The sequence below is a fragment of the Mixophyes fleayi genome, chromosome 2 (assembly GCF_038048845.1).
Source record: "Mixophyes fleayi isolate aMixFle1 chromosome 2, aMixFle1.hap1, whole genome shotgun sequence".
Classification (NCBI taxonomy): Eukaryota; Metazoa; Chordata; class Amphibia; order Anura; family Limnodynastidae; genus Mixophyes; species Mixophyes fleayi.
Genome location: NC_134403.1, coordinates 8362939 through 8377065, shown reverse-complemented (window position 1 = coordinate 8377065; position 14127 = coordinate 8362939). Strand labels below are relative to the sequence as shown.

Here is a 14127-nt window from a genome sequence, read left to right as displayed (position 1 = left end):
CTTCTACTCCTGTGGTTCCCATACCACTTCTACCCTCCTGTGTATCATCGTGACTGTTAGCTGATTCCTATCCGCTGCCTCCGTGCACTACAGTCTTCAATCTACATCAACTCACCTGTGCATGATCGTGATTGTCTTAGGCCTTCCATGGCTTCAGTGTCACTCTCCCCAGATTGACTGGCGCACTCCTCAAGTTACGTCTTGGGGAGCTGAATGTCATCATCGTTGCCTTTCCCAAGTCATTCCTCTTAAAGTACAGCAATCTTCCATCTCGTCTTCCTCACCGGGACTCCCTCCTCAGTATGCTTCATTTGCCGATGTGTTTGATAAAGCTCAGTCTGAACGTCTTCCTCCTCATCGTTCTTGGGATTGTCCGATCGATCTTCTACCTGGCAAGACTCCTCCCAGGGGTCGGGTCTATCCACTTTCGTTACCTGAAACTCAAGCCACATCTGAGTACATACAGGAGAATCTTCAGCGAGGGTTTATTCGACCTTCCACCTCTCCCGCTGGAGCCGGGTTCTTCTTCGTTAAAAAGAAGGATGGATCACTACGCCCCTGCATAGATTTTCGTGGACTCAACGCCATTACTATTAAGAATCGGTATCCCATTCCGCTGATCACTGAGTTATTTGATCGCATCAAGGGAGCTCGGATCTTTACCAAGTTGGATCTTCGTGGTGCCTACAATTTAATTAGAATCCGTTCCGGTGACGAATGGAAGACAGCGTTCAACACCAGAGATGGGCATTATGAATATCTAGTAATGCCTTTCGGGTTGTGCAATGCCCCCGCTGTTTTCCAAGGCTTCATTAATGAGATCTTTCGGGACTTATTATATGTATGTGTCGTTGTCTACCTGGACGACATATTGATCTTTTCACAGGACCTGCCTTCTCATCACCAACATGTGGCAGAGGTCCTCTCCAGACTCCGGAAAAATTCATTGTTCTGTAAATTAGAAAAATGTTCATTCGAGTTGCCCCAGATTCCATTCTTGGGGTATATAGTTTCCGGAGTTGGCCTGAAGATGGATCCAGACAAGGTAAATGCTGTATTACATTGGCCCCAGCCAACTACTCTTCGTGCTATCCAGCGTTTTTTAGGTTTCGCCAATTACTATAGACGCTTCATTCAAGACTTCTCATCCATTGCATCTCCTATTGTGGCCCTGACTCGTAAAGGGGCTAATACTAAGCAATGGTCATCTGAGGCTCTCCAAGCCTTTCAAATTCTTAAAGAGTCCTTCTCCTCTGCTCCCATTCTTCGACAGCCTGATGTGACACTTCCCTTCTTCCTAGAAGTAGATGCCTCTAATGCGGGCTTAGGAGCCATTCTCTCCCAACGCTCGGAGCAACAAAAATTCCATCCTTGTGCCTTCTACTCTCGGGGCCTCCTGCCTGCAGAGAAAAATTATACGATCGGGGACAAGGAGTTGCTGGCTATCAAAGTTGCATTAGAGGAGTGGAGATACTTATTGGAAGGAGCTCGCCATCCGGTGACGATTTTCACGGATCATAAGAACCTGTCATATCTACAATCTGCCCAATGCTTGAATCCTCGTCAAGCAAGATGGTCTCTTTTTTCTTTTCCCGTTTTGAATTAATTATAACCTTCAAACCAGCTGCCAAGAACAAAAAAGCTGACGCTCTATCTCGAGCTTTTGTGACGTCTTCTGACGTTGAAGAGGTTCCCAACCATTCTATTCTAGACCCCAAATGTATCTCGCTGGCTGCTTCGTCCACCAAAATGCTACCATTTGGGAAGACCCTCGTGCCTCCTACTCTGAGGAGGAAAATCCTTTCGTGGTTCCATGCCTCTCGTTTTTCTGGACATGCTGGTGAACGCAAGACCTTTGAGATTCTCTCTCGAAGTTACTGGTGGCCTTCGATGAGGAGAGACGTCAAAGAGTTCATTGCTTCCTGTGATTTATGTTCTCAGTTTAAATCCTCCCGCAGAACTCCAGCAGGGTTGCTGCGACCACTACCCATTCCGTCCAAGCCCTGGACCCATATTAGTATGGATTTCGTTACTGATTTGCCACCTAGTAAGAATTATAATACTATTTGGGTAGTGGTAGACAGATTTTCGAAGATGGCTCATTTTGTCCCTTTGTCTGGTTTGCCTTCCTCGTCTACTCTGGCTGAACATTTCGTTAAAGAAATCTTTCGTATCCATGGATGTCCGTCTGAGATTGTGTCAGATAGAGGAGTACAATTCGTTTCCAGATTCTGGCGGGCCCTTTGTAAAACCTTGGGCATACGATTAGCACTCTCATCTTCTTACCATCCGCAATCTAACGGACAAACTGAACGGGTCAATCAAGATCTCGAGACCTTTATAAGGATGTTCTCATTAGCCAATCAAGACAATTGGGTAGAATTGCTTCCTTGGGCTGAATTCGCCCATAACAACATGTACCATGAGTCATCATCCAAAACTCCATTCTTTGTGGTCTACGGTCACCATCCGTCTTTTCCGGAATTTCCTGCCCTCCCTCCCACCCAAGTTCCTGCTGTAGAGACTGCTTGTCAGACCTTCAAAAATATCTGGTCTCAGGTCAAAACCTGTTTAAAGAAGACATCTAACAAATATAAGTCTTTCGCAGATAAGAAGAGGTGGGCTATTCCACCACTAAAAATTGGAGATCGTGTCTGGTTATCTACCAAAAATATTCGTTTGAAGGTCCCATCTATGAAATTCGCTCCTCGTTTTATTGGTCCATATAGGATCATTCAAGTAATCAATCCAGTGTGTGTTAAACTTCTACTCCCTAAGAATCTTCGTATTTCCAATGCCTTCCATGTGTCCTTGCTCAAACCTCTCATCATCAACCGTTTCTCGACTCCTCCTTCAGCACCTCAGCCAGTTCAAGTTCATCAGGAGGAAGATTTCGAGATTACTGAGGTATTGGATGCAAAAAGTTCGCGAGGAGTTCTCCGTTTCCTCGTTCATTAGAAGGGCTTTGGTCCTGAAGAGCGTTCATGGATCAAAGCTGAAGATCTCAACGCCCCAGCTCTTCTGAAGAAGTTTTATTCCAAAAATCCGGACAAGCCCGGTTCCAGGCGTTCTGTGCCCACCTTTAAAAGGGGGGGTACTGTCACTCACCGGACTGTGAGTGCTTCTTCCCGGACATTTAGGAACCGTCCTCCATCCTGAGGGTCTGCGCATGCGCAGCCCTTTCAAACCCTTCAGTACATGTCCCTTTAACTTAATTGGCAGATCAGGCAACACTCCCTATATTAAGCACCTGTGGTCAATACCACGTGGCCTGATCTTGGAGTCTCATTCCCCATGAGTCTCTGAAGGTGTTCCTGTGTTTCCTCGTGTATTCAGCGCTGCTGATTCCTGTGGTTTCCAAACCACTTCTACCTCTGTGGTTTCCAAACCACTTCTACTCCTGTGGTTCCCATACCACTTCTACCCTCCTGTGTATCATCGTGACTGTTAGCTGATTCCTATCCGCTGCCTCCGTGCACTACAGTCTTCAATCTACCTCAACTCACCTGTGCATGATCGTGACTGTTAGCTGATTCCTATCTGCTGCCTCCGTGCACTACAGTCTTCAACCTTCAACTCGTCTGTGTTTCATCGTGACTGTTTGGCTGATTCCTATCCGCTGCCTCTGTGCGCTTCAGTCTTCAGCTCATCTCAACTCTCCCGTGTTTCCTCGAGACTGCTACAACTATTCCTACCCGCTACTCTCCGTGATCAACAGTTCCAGCTCAGCTCTGCTCTCCCGTGTTCCATCGTTACTGCACCTGCTGGTTGCTATTGGCTACCGCCGTGTATCTGCAGAGTCCTGCTGCTGCTACTCCGCAGCCCTACTCGTCCTTCAACAGCTGATCCGCTCTCCATGCTTTCCTGTGTTCCCGATGGTCTCTACCCGCCTGTCAGCATCGGATCTGCGCCTCACTACTTTCTTCTCAGCTAGACCATCGCTACTCTTCAGGGTCCTCCAGGAGTCCAGTTCTACATACTACTGCTTCCTGAGTATTTGTTCCCCTGCTGGTCTACCTACCTGTGCGCTGCACCTACTTGACTACCGCTTCACCCATCCAGGGACTTCGCATCCTGCCGGCCTCCAGCCGTTCAGGTATCTCTGCACTCCTGTCTGACAGCCTGCTTCTGAACCACGGTATGCATACTTCTCATTGACTGTGCTGGTGTATTGCATATCTTGCTGGACTGTGTTGGTTCTCCTCTGGAGTTTGCTATCCGCTGAGTCTATTGCCATCATTGACTGTGTTATCTTTTGCCGGATTACCTCAAGTGACTTTCTATTATTGCAGTGCTGTTCAGTCATTTATATATTGTGCATATTATTGTGGATCAAGTTTAAGGTTCCCGTGTATCTCCTGTATTGCAGTCTCTCCCCGTGCTCCTCCTCACATATATATTCAGTGGTACAACTTGCTAGAGGCAGACCACTGATCCCTGTTTCCTGTGTCACCTGTTCCAGTATCCTCTCACATAGTAGTGGTACAACTTGCTAACGCAGACCACTGACTCCCCAGATACCTCCACTTGGATTCCATTCCTTCACTCAGACAGCGGTACAACTTGCTATCCGCAGACCGCTGACTCTCATCACCTCCTCGTTTCTGTTGGACATTCCTCCTCACTATAGCAGTGGTACAACTTGCTACCGCAGACCACTGACTACCTTCACGTGTCCTTTGTCCATACAGTTCCTCGTGTATTACTACCTCCATATTACCAGTGCTGCTAGTCATAGACTTTCCTGAGCATCTCATCATCTGCTATTTCCTGTTCCGTGATCACCCTGCTACCAGAGTACCATATTACCACCTATACTGCTCTGGTAAGCCTATCACCTGGTGATCCCTGGGTAAAGACTCCTAGTGCCCGTGACAATTTCTTTATTCAAGTCTATCAGTCCTCCTCCTAACTCCCTTGTCCTGGCTCTCTCCCCCAGTTAGTACCACCCTATTTGGGTCTCCCCCTTCCCTTTAGGATGTAAGCTCTCAGGAGCAGACCCTCTTTCCTTCTGTGCTCCTTCTACTATTTCATCATCCTCTGTACCTCTTGTCCTGCTTCCCTAGCCCTATTTTCTTAAACTTTGACCTATTTATCGCTGATTTCTTGTCAGGACCTGCTTGCAAGCCCTATGCATTGCATGCTGCTTTGCTTAGCAGATCCTGTCTTTTTGTACATTATTACTATTATATATTGTGGCAGTATCTCCATTCACCAGAGGTTCTGCTATTGTGCCTTCTTGTTTGCATTAGGGGATAACCTGCTCACTAATTATCCCTTGCACCTGGGTGTGTCCTTTCTTATACCTGTCACTCCCAGCATACATTGCTGGTTATTGTTGTTGCTTCCTTCTGCTGTGCTCCTGGTTTACTTGCTGCTTGGGATCTCTCCATAACTGCTGCTTACCTGCATCAGCCGTGTACCTGGTATTTACTGCAAGCTCATTATTACTCCTTCTGTTTTGTACTCTTCAGCAAATAAACTTTGAGTGTTTTTCACCATATTCGTGGCTCCTTAGCTGTATTCCTGCATTGAACCGTGACAGTATAACCAGCCAATAAAAAAAACAGCTTAAGAGTCGTGTGAAAGATTTTTATTCTGGTACCTTTTTCTGCAATTCATTTTTCATTGTTTTTTTGCAACATGTCTGTTTCACTAATCTTGGAATTGCCATTGTTGCAGTCTTTACATATGGACATTATCTTGCTACGTTCTCAGCTTGCTAAATTTTCCACTTTACTTGTGGACCCTCTCAGGAGACTGTCAGATTCTGTCTCTCCTAATGCAGAAGCAGGTGATTTGTCTCCACCCACCTTCTCTAATGTGTAATCTGTGCAAACAGCACTGTCACGGTTCAATGCAAAATACAGCTCAGGAGCCAGGAATGAGGTGAAAACACACAATGTTTATTGCTATAAGTACAACCTGATGGTGTAATAATGAGCATACTGGAAAATGCAGAAATAAATACCAGGTAGATGGCTGATGCAGCGGTGATATGGAGAGATCCCAGATAGCAGGTAAACCACAAGTGCAGCGGAAAGGAAACACAGCAGCATGTAACAACAATAACCAGCAATGTATGTTGGGAGTGACAGGTTAAAGAAGGGACACACCCAGGTGCAAGGGATAATTACAGAGCAGGTTAACCCCTGATACAAACAAGTAAGGCACAATAGCAGCACCCCTGGTGAATAGAGGTACTGCCAATATAAATACAACAATAGGCTCAAAAGGCAGGAGCTGCCAGGCAAAGCAGCATGCAATGCATAAGCTTGCAGGCAGATCCTGACAGTACCCCCCCCCCCTCCCCCAGGATGGATTCCAGGCGCCCGTTTACCAAAAATGTGTAAATTCATCTGAATCATAGTCCAGAATGGGGGGGCCCGGCAGAAAAGTCCTCGTCCATGGGACGGAGAGGCAAAGGAGACCATGCCAGATGGAAGTTGAAGCACTGCAGAACCTCCTTTCTTTTTACGTCCTCCCCTTTTACGGGACTTCCTTGGAATTGGGACCTGAGCCAACTGTGTGGAGCACAAAGGTAGTTCTAGGACTGTTCAGCTGCGTAGTGTTGCCGAATACACCAGAAACCCACAAGATGGAACTGCAGGAGATGGTGAAAACTTGTTAATTACCGCCTCAATAAAGGATTGCAAGTGCGATAGGATGGGTTGATCCCTCTCAATAAATGGGTTTACCCATTCCAAAGCCTCTCCTCTAAAATGTGATATAAGAAAGAGTACCTGTCTTTTAGGGTCATTAACTAACAAGGCTAGGTATGGAGGGAATATATGAAGCGGAAAACTTCTAAAGGGCACTAAGTTGGAAAAGGGACACCTCAAAGCAAAGTGACGGGTCAGACTTGGCACCCTCGCAAATGGATGGCTCAGACATTGTGGCGGGCTTGGCAGCAGGACCGGACTGGGCGGCAGACTTGGCAGCAGGACCGGACTGGGCGGCAGACTTGGCAGCAGGACCGGACTGGGCGGCAGACTTGGCAGCAGGACCGGACTGGGCTGCAGACTTGGAGGGGTCAGTATTGTGAGAAGCCTCTGGGCAGACAGCACCGTGAGAAGCCTCAGAGCAGACAACACTGTGAGAAGCCTCAGAGCAGACAGCACCAAGTGATAACTCGGGCTGAACCGCATGGAATGGCAACTCGGGCTGAACCACCTGGAAAGTTTCAGGAGAGGACTGGAGGAACAGGGCCCTCTCTGGAGCAGGCTGCAACTCAGGAACAGAGACAGCAGCTAAAGAGTCAGGACTGGACACCGTGGCAGGAGACTTGGGACCGGACACCGTGGCAGGAGACTCGGGAATGGACACTGTGGAAGGAGACTCGGGACTGGACACAGTGGCAGGAGACTCGGGACCAGATACAGTAGCAGCAGACTCCAAGCTGGAGGCAGATGATGACACCTCAATGCTGGAGGCAGATGATGACACCTCGGAGCTGGAGGCAGATGATGGGACCTCGGAGCTGGAGGCAGATGATGGGACCTCGGGACAGGAGACAGAGGCTGGGACCTCCAAACAGGCGGGTGGAGCTGGCGCCCCAGGAAAGGCGGGTGGAGCTGGCACCCCAGGGAAGGCGGGTGGAGCTGGCGCCCCAGGACAGGCAGGTGGAGATGGCGCCCCAGGACAGGTGGATGGAGCTGGCGCCCCAGGACAGGCAGATGGAGTTAGCAGATTGGGCCTCATCCCAGAGAACAGAAATGGTGATCCGTAAACAAATCCGGAATGCGGAGAGAAAACAACAGAGGATGGATCAGTAGGCTGTCGTGGTCTGCGGAGAGGACAGTCCTGTAAGAAGTGTACATTGCTGGCACAGTAGAAACACAATTTGTTTGCTATTCTGGAGGCGTGGACCACCTGTGAACCAGGAATTTGTTACACCATAGTTCTTAGTAAACAGCAAATTTGTAGAAGCACAGGTTCAGCAGCAGAGAAGGTGGATTGAGACAGATCAGCATCTTCTGTATTAGGAGAGACAGAAGGGGTTAACCCTAAGTATATAAATCTAAAGCATTCTTCATAAAAGCTGAATTTAATTTTGCTTATAGGTGAAATAGAAATCATTTAGAGTTCGCACTGTGAAATCTTTAGTGTAAATAATTTATAGTCGTCTCTATTTATAGCATCTGATAGAGTGTAATTCCTTGAAATAATGTTCATATAGAGGGACTTTATATATGACAAATCTCCGATTTAAGTTTAGGAATATTGATGAGAGCTATCATTACTAACTAAAGAAGAGACTACCTACTGAGCATGACACACAGACTCCTTCTAAAACCTGACGTACGTTTCGTTAATTGCTTATACTAGGAGGCAAAGCTTTTATGACGGATACTCTAGATTTATATACTCCAGAACTCCTGGCCATACGTCACTGCCTGAGGAACATTAATCCATGGTATATGTGGCAAATCTTATATAATCTAAGATTAATAAATCCATATGTTCTGTGGTCTTCATTTGAGAGATAGTATTTGGACTGCAATGCATATCACTAATTGGACACATGTGATTGATGCCCACATACTTGATCAGTATATTTTAAGATCATTAAACATCGGGGTTTTTCAATATGAATTAACTGTAATGTTCTCTCATACATTTCAAATTGTCACACTTTTACACAGAGAATATCACCGACTGGTATTAGCGCTACTAACCTGAGAGTCTAACACACCACCAGTGTTCACCAGGGACCCCCGCAAGGAGGTTTGGGCTTGGCTGCGTGCGATGTGCAGGTCGCGGTTCTCCCAGGAAGTCACCAGTGCAGCGAATAGGGTAGTCAGACAGGCCGAGTCGAAACCAAGGAAGCGAGGTACCACGGAGAGTAGGCAAGAGTAGTCAGGGATGGTCCAAAGGTCAATACCAGTGTGGGCAGCGAAGTACAAGGGAAATCCGGAAGAGAGGTCAAACAAGCCAAGGAGTCTTTACACAGGAGGTCAGGAACAGGAATGCAAACTAAATGCTGGATCAGGATAGAACCAATACTCTGGCACTAGACATGTGTCAGAGGCTGCCTTATATACCCTAATGTGCCTCCTGATTGGGTTAGGGAGATTTAGGCGGTTTAGACATGCTGGCTGCAGACAGGTGAGTAGAGATAGAGTTCTGATGCTAGGCAACAGGACGTGGATTGTGGAGAGAAGGTGTCCGTCTACGGCGCCTGTGGAGAGCGCGGAGACGGCACCTGACACAAATCCTATTATTACATCCATATACTAAATCTTATTAGCGCTAAGAAAACTATGGAATTTGTGTATGTATGAATAGCAATAGTGGTCAGAGGTTTCCATTTATTTATTCAGTACTCAGAACGGGCTCTGTATATTACTGACTGACGGCCAGGGATTGCATATTTTTCAGATGATTGCCGTAAAAGTATTAACGGAGTCATCATCATCAACATCATCAACATTTATTTATATAGCGCCAGCAAATTCCGTAGCACTTTACAATTGGGAACAAACATAAATAAGACAATACTGGGTAATACATACAGACAGAGAGGTAAGAGAACTCTGTTCGAAAGCTTACAATCTATAGGACAATGGGAGTTAGAAACACAAGGGCATGTGCTACATCATATTGCACAATGGACCAGCCAGATTGCAAAGGTAAAAGTACTGAGTGGGCTGTGTGTGTTGCAATGTTGGTCAGAAAGTTGTTGTCTTGCGTTAGCAGTGTAGAGGATGGTAATAGGGTAATCTAGGGAAATTAAGATGATGGTTGAGGAATATTATAACCTTGTCTGAAGAGGTGGGTTTTCAGTGAACGCTTGAAGGATTGAAGACTAGAGGAAAGTCTTACTGTGCGAGGGAGGGAATTCCACAAAGTAGGTGCAGCCCGGAAAAAATCCTGTAATCGAGAATGGGAGGATGCGATGAGAGTGAAGGAGAGACGTAAATCTTGTGCAGAACGGAGGTGTCGAGTGGGGAGATATTTTGAGACAAGTGAGGAAATGTATGTCGGTGCAATTTTGTTGATGGCCTTGTATGTTAGTAGAAGAATTTTATATTGCATTCGTTTAAATACAGGCAGCCAATGTAGAGACTGACAGAGTGGCTCAGCAGAGGAATAAAGGTTTGTAAGGAAAAGCAGTCTAGCCGCTGCGTGCAAAATAGATTGTAGGGGTTCAAGTCTGACTTTGGGAATACCAGTAAGGAGGGAATTGCAATAGTCGATGCGGGAGATGATGAGTGCATGAATTAATGTTTTTGCGGTGTCTTGTGTCAGATATGTGCGTATACTAACCATTATTTATTAAGTTTTTATTAACATTGATATCCGTAGCTAGTACTGATCGATTAAGTTTTTGATAGAGATATATACATCTGCTAACCCCTGACTATATGTCACTGTCTGAGTATTATAAACTTATGTTACAGAGAGTAAACCTCATAAAATATAGGATTAATAAATGTATGTGCCTTATGATCTCTACTGAAGAGACAATATTGGGACTGTAATTTATACCACTAACTCGACACCTGTGATTGATGCCGTCAGCACACCTTCAAATCACTGAGTATTGGGATATATTGATATGATCTAGTTGTGGTAATTTCCATATATATCCTATTAGTGCTAGAATCAACTTTATACAAATTATGATATTTATGTCTGCATGAACGGCAACAATTTTCCGGGGTTCCAATTGCACCATTCATTTAATACCCTGCATGAGCTTGGCACATTAATGATCGACGACTGGACAATGTATGTCCTGTACATGATAGCCGGAGTATATTAACGGAGCCCGAATAAAAAATATGAATTATTTGGTTCTTATTGATACGGACATCTGGAGCCAGCACTGACTTATTAAATCTCTGATTGGGATATACATCTACTATATTATCTAGGAGTTTTCTTACAAAATAAACTACATTAGGGAATCTATCCCCTCTGAGTATCTGAGCCTGCCCCAGACTCCGAAATTTTTATATTTCGCTTTTTAACCTATTATTTTAATGTATACCAATACATTTTTGTTCTTATGTGTGGTGTCAACTTATGATTTCTATCCACTTCTAGATCCATTTGAATTGGTGTAGAGTGTCCCTTCTCTTTATCAGACCTAGTAGCCATTTGTTAGGTGTGCCTTCCGTAAAAGTAGCACTTTTATTCCTTTTTCTTTCACTTACTGTATTATATCTGCAGCCATTACATACCTGTATACACATACTGCTAACAAGACGTGATGTTGCTTCCAGGTAGCACAGTGAGATAGAAGGCCAGTAATAGACAAGGTCACACTCTATTTAATGGTTATAGAACTTACAATCTCTCCTGCTGGTTATCTTTGAGTGCAGCCCCACAAAACATTTCTGCACCCCGATTTCAGTCAGGTTTAAACGTATGAAATTCATAGATGCATCTTACATAAAATATAAAATAAAATATACATCTTTATCTCTGTTTTCATTTATTTGTCTCCAAAGCCTCATTGAATCTGATGACCTTTATTAAGGTTGTTCCTGACAATTAGCTAAATATACAAATTGTGTTGTTAGTATTTAATATTTATTAATATATATTTTTAAATCTATGCAGACTGCAGATCACGATACATCGATCACATGAAAAGGAAATACCATGTAATTAAACATCATGATAAAAGGTTAGGGAAAGGTCTAAATCTGGAGAAAGGATACACCAGTCTTTTTCTGATCAAGAATCATCGGAATGAAGAGGAAAGACAACATGAGATATTATCTTCAGGGCAGAGGCATCTACGGATTATGGCAAATAGATCTTCACATGAGTATTCTCCAATCACTATACAAACTCTTTTTGATCCCAATGATGATGGAATTATTCCCAAGATTGTGATGTTACAAGGACCTGCCGGGATAGGAAAAACTATAACATCCCAGAAGATCATGCTGGACTGGGCCTCTGGGATTCTGTATAAAGACAAGTTTCAATTTGTATTTTACATGAGCTGTAGAGAAGTCAACACCATCACTGGTACAATAAGCCTGGCTAGGTATTTATCTAGATATTGTCTACTGAAATGTCCACCTGAAGTGTTGCAGTCAATCTTTGATAACTCTGAAGGAATACTTCTTATTGTTGATGGTTTCGATGAATTAAGATGGTCTTCAATAAATGATACTGAGGTTATTGAAGACCCGTTTCAGGAGATATCCATAGAAATACTTCTAAACAGTTTGTTTAGAAAAACCATTCTCAGGGAAAGTTCCCTAATCATCACCACAAGACCATTGTCATTGACACAGTTGACGGATTTTGCTGAATATCCTCGATATGTGGAAATTCTAGGATTTACAGGGAAAGACCGTAAAGATTATTTCTCTAATTTCTTTAAAACCAAAAAACAAGCAGACCTGGCTCTTCGTACAATTAAGGGCAATGATACTCTGTTCACCATGTGTGTGGTCCCTATAACTTGCTGGATTGTATGTACTGTAATGGAACCGCTGCTAAAAGAGGGATTATCTGTGGTTGATTCCAAGACATCCACATCCATTTACCTGCTGTACCTAAAGGGTTTAATAATGTATCATGGACGGTCGTCTGACCAGTCTATTATCACATATATAAAGAAGCTGTGTACTTTGGCCATTGAAGGAGTTTGGAACAGGAGAATTCTGTTTGAAGAATCAGATCTTGACAGACATGGGCTGTCTATGTCAGAGCTTGAGTCTGTGTTTCTGAATGAGAACATCTTTCAAAGGGACATTGAGACCTGTACCTGCTACAGCTTCATCCATCTGAGTGTGCAGGAGTTCTTTGCTGCTCTGTACTATGTCCTGGATGAGGAATCTGTGAAAGAACCTTTCACTGACTTCAAAATTAGGAAAGTGAAAGATTTACTGAGGGCATCAGAAGATCATCCACATCTAACATTAACTGTACGATTCTTATTTGGCCTTTCAAATGAGAAACAAACTCAGGATACTGAGAGAAGCATTGGTTGTAGAATTTCATTCAGAGAAAAACCTGTCTTGGAGGAATGGCTAAAGAGAAATTCATCCAAATACCATAATGACATACTATGCTGCCTCTACGAGACACAGGATAAGGACTATGTGGGGAGAATGATGTCTCACTTTCCTAATGTGAAAATTATATGTTTTCATCTTGGAGAACAAAGGGACCAGGAGAACATTGATCACCGAGCTGCAGCCTACTGCTTGGAGCAAAGTACAATAAAACATTTTGTTGATTTTGAGGGCTTCACAATAGGACCAAATGCTCGGAATGTTATATCTAAAGGATTTTCAAAATGTTCAAAAGTTTGGTAAGTATTTGCCACATTACTGAGAACAAAGTATCTTTGTGTCCTATAACCCACCTAGACCCAGCCTGTTGATGTTCAGGAAATCAAACAAAGATTTAAAGCTACTATAATAAGTATCTGATACTACTTACATTACTTCCCTTTGTAGATGATCGGTCATGGCAGGTACAGAATAATATACTGCAGATCTTTAGGAAGAGAATCTAATTTATAGAAAAATAAACGCAGACGAGCGCTGGTTGAAATAAATAAAAATATGTAAAAATATCCTGAATTTATTTGATATAAAACAATTTAAAAATAAATCAATTTAAATAAAAATTCACATATAATAACTAGAGATGGGTTTCCTGAAAACCGAACCCACCCGAACTTAGGGGATCTGAGTCGGCTCGTGAGTCGGTACATTCGTGCGCCCTCGGAATCTAAAACGAGGCAAAACATCATTGTGCCGTAGTCGCATGTCCGGAGTTTTGGATTCCTTTTTAAACTCCAACATCACGGTGGGTTGGTGGACCCCTTTTTATCTTTTCTGCCACTGCTGTGTGCCAATGTGTCCCAGATGTGCTAGGAACTGCCGTGTGTTTGTGTCATTGCTCTGTCACTTAGCATCCAGCCAGGTCGCTGCAGTGTTTGTCCGAAAGTGTATGAAAATAATAATGTGACCTGTGAGGTGGTCAAAATTGACTGCAAATGACTTACAATTAGTGGTATTAAGGTTAATAATAATGTAGGAACAAAAAAAAAGAGCAAAATTATGTGATTTTAGCATATTTTAGGATTTTTTCTAAAAAATACAAAACCAAAACCCACAAGGGCGGTTTTGCCAAAACCAAAAACAA

The 14127-nt window shown here is 43.9% G+C and overlaps 1 protein-coding gene across 6 annotated transcripts in view; it reads left to right on the top strand.

Moving 5' to 3' along the window:
• The window catches only part of LOC142140662 (NACHT, LRR and PYD domains-containing protein 3-like), a 141818-nt gene that overhangs the window by 8166 nt on the left and 119525 nt on the right, over positions 1-14127 (top strand). For all 6 annotated transcript variants that reach the window (XM_075198421.1, XM_075198418.1, XM_075198417.1 and 3 more), the window contains exon 2: positions 11572-13285. In XM_075198421.1, coding sequence (XP_075054522.1) covers positions 11572-13285 — 1714 coding nt within the window. The remainder of the gene's footprint in view (positions 1-11571; positions 13286-14127) is intronic.